The sequence below is a fragment of the Taurulus bubalis genome, assembly GCF_910589615.1.
Source record: "Taurulus bubalis genome assembly, chromosome: 10".
NCBI lineage: Eukaryota > Metazoa > Chordata > Actinopteri > Perciformes > Cottidae > Taurulus > Taurulus bubalis.
Window position 1 is genome coordinate 410,289 of NC_136598.1, and position 7,240 is coordinate 417,528.

A 7,240-nucleotide genomic window follows, 5' to 3' on the forward strand; every position below is an offset into this window, starting at 1 on the left:
GCTTGGTTCCAGAGCCCATGCTGTGCGTGGAGGTGAGCCCAACTAAATCTAGCTGGTACCGCTCCACCTCCCGCTCCAGCTCCGGCTCTTTCCCCGCTAGCGAGGTGACGTTCCACGTCCCTAGAGCTAGTCTATGCTGCCGGCGATCGGCTCGCCCAGGTCTCCTGCCTGGCCCGCCGCCCGGTCTGCATAGCACCCGACCCCGATAATTCTCCCCGCGGGTGGTGGGTCCACGGGGAGAATAATAATTATTACTCATAACGATCATAATTCATAAGTCATAATTATGAGATGCTATCTCATAATTGGATTTAGCAGTGGATCAAGTCTCCAAACTCCAGTCCTGCGTCAGCTCCTGAGACACCGAGGCGTCCGCTAGTAACGACGGGTCCGTCCTGCTCCGTCTGCAGGGCTCCAGAGCAGTGAGGACGCTCAGTGTAAACGAAGCAAAACAAATGCTTTTAAAATGGAAATCTCACGTGGGATTGAACCTTTTACCTCGAGGACAAACACTCTACCACATTAGCCACAAACATTGATGTGACTTTAAGTCCGCATAGTTGTGTGTATTGGCATAGTCGACACATTACAGCACTTTCTCCTCTTCATAAGAGTTTGATAGTTATAAACAGGGAAAATAGCAATACAATGTCGATACTTGTCTTTATTCGTGTTCTATGATTTCATAAATACAACAAACTATAGTTTTTGTATATACAATATCACTATAGATAAAGCTTTATAAGCTGCGATATCAAATAGCTTTTGCAGCTCCAGACACATGTTTTGGGTGAGGGGTCCCTACCCATGTCGAGACCAAACCTACGTGTGTTGTGTCTCCTGTAGTCATCTTATTATAGTTGTGTCTCCTTGTAGTCATCTTATTATAGTTGTGTTGTGTCTCCTGTAGTCATCTTATTATAGTTGTGTTGTGTCTCCTTGTAGTCATCTTATTATAGTTGTGTTGTGTCTCCTTGTAGTCATCTTATTATAGTTGTGTTGTGTCATTTTGAGTACCTTCTTGGTTGGTTGTGTCTCTTTGAGTGACGTTTGAGGGAAGGTCTCAAGGACCCCTGGGCCTGTGCCCGGTTTGGCCGTTCAGTAATGCATCGATGACATAAAAAAATACACGCAACGGCAACAATGCAAACAGGTTAATGAACATCGGTCACGTAATCGGAATTGAGCATTTTCCATTCCAAATACCTTTATATTGCTATGTCCGAGCTTTCTCGCTGACCCCTGAATGCACCATAAACTGTGTCTGCTGAATGTTTGCGCTTCAGGAACGTGTGGACCTGGAGTCTGTGTGTGTGTGTGTGCGCGCGCACGTGCGTGTGTGTGCGCGCACGTGCGTGCGTGTGGATGGTTGGGCGGGGTGATGATGCATTGAAAAAGAACTCAGATCTTTTCGCTCAACTGGTTCGTTTGGACTCTGGCAGTGGGCGTGGCCTGCGCCTGGATCTCTCTCTCTCTCTCTCTCTCTCTCCTCCAGTGTCTTCACCTCCCTCGCTCTGTCAGCCTCGCTCTCCCTCTTTTCAGCAGAAGCGCGAGACTCAGTAAGTGACACAAACAACTGCTTGTTCTCCTTAATAAGTTTAGTTTATGTCTGATGTATGTTTGATGAGCTGTTCGTCGTGTGCGCTGGTTTTATGAAGTGTGTGTGTGTGTGTGTGTGTGTGTGTGTGTGTGTGTGTGTGTGTGTGTGTGTGTGTGTGTGTGTCCTGTGCTGAAACCTGACACTGTATATAGTGTAGGTTATGTGAAGATACAGCGTTTGCACATGTTGTTCCAGCGGTGGAAAAGTAAAAGAACAAACAAGAGATCCAGTGTTGCACGTTTAGGGTTCGACTTGACTCGAGGAACAAGGAGCGGCAGGGAAGTGAACTTCAATGAGATCCACTGTTGACATAGTAACAAGGAGCAAACAGCTGAGTCAGAGAAGCCTACTTCATTATACTGAAGAGAGACTTTTCAAAGTAAAAACACCTCCCTACAGAGTATTATAATATATATATATATATATATATATATATATATATATATATATATATATATATATATATATATATATATATTGACTGTGTGCATACTGATGCTTGAACAGTAATGCTGTGGCTATAACTAGTTCATATTAGCGCTGCCATAATAAGTTGATTAATAAAATTAAAAAATGCAACTATTTAGATGATTGATTAAGTGATTAAGTGATTTTTGGAAGTAGATGGAATTTTCCGGATGCTCTGATGATGAACTGAATATACTGTCGGGTACTTTAGTCTATATGAATGCATCATATCTTATAAACCGATTATGTTTTTCTTGTATAAAATCGTAATCTGCGACTGAAATAAGTGCAAAGGGGTAAAAAGTAACATTCCTCTTTGCAGTGTGAGGTTGCAGCTTAAATAGGACACAGTACTTGTATGAATGCACCACCTGACATACGCTCGTTATATTTATCATGTGAGTTAGTGGGCAGTTTAGAGGTCAGAAGAATCATCATACTATACACTGCATGTCGTCATCCTGTATTTTGATTAGTACTTTTATTTAAAATATTCAAGAGTGCAAAAGTCTCCACACAGTTAGTTCCATGCCATAAGTTGAATTTCATGCCACTTGAATTTAGAATAGTTCTGTTGTATAATATTTATAATATCTTTTATTTTATTCTATATGCTATATTATTTCAAATATTTTCTTCAATCTATTGATTATTTAATTGTGAACCAGAGTCTTTAAACTAGAGATGAATGCATCACAACTGTTGTGTCCTTCTTAAAGCTCATCCATGTGTTGTGCAGCATTGTGTTTTTTGTGTGATTGACGGCTCTGTTGTGTATTCCTGACGTCGTCTCTCTGTCTCCTTCTCAGAAACACGGCAACATGTTTTTCGCAAAGTGCTTGATCAAAGGCATCATCGATGTTGTGAGGTGAACACGCAAAAGATCTTTTTTTTAATGGAGTTAGGCAGAGCTAACTGCTTCCAGTCTTTGTGCTAAGCTAGGCTAACCATGTGACTCCCTCTGTACTGGATGCACATGATGATCTTTCCTCAGCTGCTCTCTGACTCTTTCTTTTCCTCCGACAGCGACATCGACCCGGCTATGTTCAAGTCCTCAGACCCTGTGAGTGTAAACCCTGAGGGAGCAGCAGAAGCTCACGGATCCTGTTGTGGGACCGTGTGCTGCTCAGATGTTCTCTGTGATCACTTAATTATGTCTGCATGCCGAATGTGTCCCGGTGTCGCACAATGAAAATGCTCTCTTTAAAAATGTGGCTTTGGTAGAACGTATTCAAGCAACAGATGTCACGGTTCGACACGACACAAGATCAGGGCACAGTGCAGAATTTATCCAACTGCTCAAAAAATAAATAAAATGCAGCTCAAGAATGAAAACTGATTATGAAACTGCTGCCATCTGTTTACTCTCTTGCTTTCTTCTTCGGGCGAACCTGACAGCGATGCAGTAAATGTCCCTTCTCCTGGGATTTCTCTTCCTGTTCCACTCCATGTTTGTGATATTCATTATTATTATTATTATTATTATTATTATTATTATTATTATTATTATTATTATTACCATTATTATTGTTGTTATTATTATTAGTATTTCTGCCAGGATAATCTAATTATTTTTGGCACAGTTCAAATCTAATGTTAAAAAAACGAACAGTATGGCAGACATAGGCTAAATCCTCATTTCCGATTGGCTCAGAGTTTACATTTGAGAGTTGCTCTCAAATTTGAACTTTGCAGAAAGTAGCTTCAAGTCCAACCTGTCCCCGAGGTAAATCGCGTTTCAAGAGGCCGACGCTCTCTTCAGTGAATCGGGAAATATTTTTGAATAAGAAAAAAAAACATTCTGACATTAGAAGGAAACCTGTGAAGCGTTGACACTGAATCCTCCCAGATTTCACAAGCAAACAAACACACTGAATGTATAACGCACGCCTTCCCCTGCCTTACAGTAGCTCTGTGTGTGTGTGTGTGTGTGTGTGTGTGTGTGTCTACAGCCTCCTCCTCGCAGACCTCTGAACTTCGCCGAGTCCCATGAGAACGAAGAGGAGAAGCAGTTTCGTAGAGTTTTCCACCAGCTGGCCGGAGAGGTGAGCCCACAGTCATGGATGCTGGTCCCGGGGTCCGTGTTCACACCAGCTCTCACTCCCAGTCACGCTGTGTGTGCGTTTAATTCGATAACCAGCGAAGCTGTGCCTCCCTACCCACTTTCTATTCACTCTTTTGGGTTGAAAAATGACAGGAATACATCCACAAAATCAGAACATCCTGTTTAATTACACATGATTACTAAATGCAATAACAGACCTCAGAAGCAGTCAAGATATGAGTGTCCCTCAGGCTGTACCTTTATCAAGGTGGGGAGCTGTGCAGAGTTACTAGTTACAAGGTTCTCACTGCAGAACTAGTCTCAAGTTCAATAACACTCATGAGAGTAGGAAGTAGATGGACTGTTCCTCTAACAGGCTTTTAAAGGACCAGCGTGTCAAAAGAATTGTTGCGAACACCAATAACGCAAATGGCGCATTGCAAAAAATCCGCCCGTCTTCACCGCCGTCCTGCCGTTACTGAATGAAGCTGCTGGTCCTGGAGGAGCGCTGGAAGCGGCTTCACTCAGACACTCGTCCTGGAGGAGTCGAGCTGTGTGCGACTACGGGTAATGTTTTGAACCCAGACACGGGGCGCTTGATGTTCTGATGTTCGTGGGCCTTCCTCAACAAGTGTAAAGCAGAACTAGTGGTTCAATGGGGGATGGCGGGAACGGTAACTGTTTTTACGGAGATAAGCAGCACCCCTTTCCGGAGCGAATGAATCGACGGACGCAAATTAACCACATAAAGTCGAGCGAGTAACCTGAGAACGCTGCGTTCTCAGGTTACTCGCTCGACTTTATAAGAGGCGTTGTGATTCCGCCGTTTATCACAGATGTTTACTTCGTAAACACATGCATCTCTGCTAACATGCTAGCATGCAGTTAAATAGCACGGTATCAGCGAACATGCGTGTGTTTGGGACAGAGTGAGCAAACGACTGGATGAATAAGTACACGCTGCACAAGTTGCGTGAAACAAACAGAAGTCTGAAAAAAGGGCGTGGGCACCTATTTGAATCTGAAAGATTAAACGTAGATTTGTGTCTAAGATATTTTTTTCACGGTTTCAAGTAAACACAACAGGGTAGCATGTAGCATTTTCAACATATTTTTCTAATCTGAGGAGTACGTGTACGGTTGCATTGAATCGTGTCCTTGTGAATGTGTCCGCATACTTAACATTTCATTGCCGTGATCTACGTTGCGACGCTCTACACCTCCGCCTCTCTTTGAGCACAGCGAGGGTGCGTTCCGCTGCGCCCTGTTTCAGGAGTTTCTTGTTTTGGTTGATGGAAGCAGTTTCATTCGTGTTTCAGTACTCGACTGAAGCGTGGACCTGATGCGGCTGCTCGGCAAGTTTCCTAAAGATACGTTTGTCTCTCTGAGTCGGCGTTCCCTCTCACCTGAGCCTTCCTCACCACACCTGTCTGCCTGCTGTCGGCTGCATTCCAAACTCCACCCATCACTGTCCCCTCCTCGTGGTTTTCTTTACTCACTTTGTCTGCTCATCAGCCGGCAGGTTCTTCTACCGGTCTGTTCCACACCTGTTCTCAAATCGCCACAAAAAGAAAAGATTAAAAACACCTTACAGAAATGAATTCTAATTTAACATTGAACAGAGTACAAAAGGCACCAAAAAACAGCGTATATTTTAAAGTGTACGTTTCTAATGATGCTCTTTCAACTAACTCTAAAAGTACCAGAGCCTTGATGTTCACAATCATCGCCTGAGTGGCCAGAGAGTTATCAGCATATCAAATAAAATTGTGGGGGTATTGCACCAATAAGCTGGGTGCCAACCGGCAAAAAAAAACAGAAGAAGAAGAAGAAGACAAAATAGTGCTGTTGCTGTATTCAAAGCATTTTTTTTCGTCTTTGTGTTTATCGCTCAACTGGACAATAAAAACAAAAGCGATATATTGTGCAGCCCTAGTTTTAATACAGTTAAAAGCATTACAACGTGAAATAGGGAGCTGCATTGATAGCATCACATGTAAGAAACAAAACGGTGTGTCAACCCCTGTATGGCTCCTGAAAGGCCTGAATAAGGAATGGAAGAGAGAGTTGGAGGAATCAGAAAGTTGTGCTCTGAACACTGACTCTGTTGTAAAATGTCTTCACTTCGTGGAGCATTTTGAGGGTGAAAACAGAGCTGAAGATCTGTGTTTCCATGTCATATTGACAGAATGGGTCCAGAAACGGGCAGCGAGAGTTTGACAGACTGAGCAGACGTCCATCACTGATGGACGGACATTAGTCTCCTCTCAGTCAGGAAGCCTCACAGTGTCCATCAGATCCATCAGATACGGGATTCCCAGCCTCGTGAAATTAAATCAGAGAGAAGAGAGAAGAGAAAGCTAGAAGCAGGGCTTTTCCCCATACAGGGACATTGAGGGAGGCGGTTGAGGGTTCAACTCTCATAACCAAATGTTGGCGTATCAGCTGGACGTCATAACCAGAGTGTTGTCAAAGATAAACAGTGAATCCATTGATTGTCCTCGGCAGACTCTCTCCAGGGAGTGTTGGACTGAGAGAAAGAGAGCTATTTCTCTGCATTCCTACCATTGTCTGGCAGGGCGGCACCCGAGCCTGATGGGTGTGTGTGTGTGTGTGTGTGTGTGTGTGTGTGTTTATATACTGTTTGCCTGAGGTTTTCTCTGACTCATCAGAGGGACGTGTGCACCGGTTAGACCAGAGCTCCGCCCACTGTCAGTGGGTGTATTTTCTAAACCAACAGCAGTAATGAGGGGGATGATGAAGAGGATGAAGATGGTTGTAGTAAAGTAACCCCACCCACCTGGCTGAGCTCCGGCTGGGTGGGGATCTGGTGGAGGTGGAGTCCGCTGTGGTCACTTTTTAAAAGGCACAAACCTCGTTTCTGTCGGAATTCATTAAAGCTGAGTTTTAGAACATCATCACTGGACTGAAGCGCCTTGAGTCTTATAATTTTCTTTGGCCTGCCAAGGGTCACCGCTTGGTGGCAGTATTGCGTGACTATTGTGAGGTCAAAAGTCACAACAAGTTTTTGTCAAGACCGAGAAAACACAAGACAGTTTCCTCATAACCAAATACCAAATTCCCCTCTGGCCCATTTCATTTCAGTTGCATATTTTCACCACAGCGAT

At 43.7% G+C, this 7,240-nt stretch overlaps 1 protein-coding gene across 2 annotated transcripts in view; it reads left to right on the forward strand.

Moving 5' to 3' along the window:
* Positions 1–1,499: 1,499 nt before the first annotated feature.
* Positions 1,500–7,240, forward strand: part of LOC306742324 (calpain small subunit 1-like) — a 15,017-nt gene continuing 9,276 nt past the window's right edge. Inside the window, exons 1-4 of one of the 2 annotated variants that reach the window (XM_079224687.1) lie at positions 1,500–1,559; positions 2,878–2,936; positions 3,095–3,131; positions 4,021–4,113. In XM_079224687.1, the coding sequence (XP_079080813.1) occupies positions 2,890–2,936; positions 3,095–3,131; positions 4,021–4,113 (177 nt within the window). In that variant the 5' untranslated portion in view covers positions 1,500–1,559; positions 2,878–2,889. Of the gene's footprint in view, positions 1,560–1,861; positions 1,980–2,877; positions 2,937–3,094; positions 3,132–4,020; positions 4,114–7,240 lie in introns of those variants that run through there. The other variant, XM_079224686.1, reaches the window with a different exon arrangement.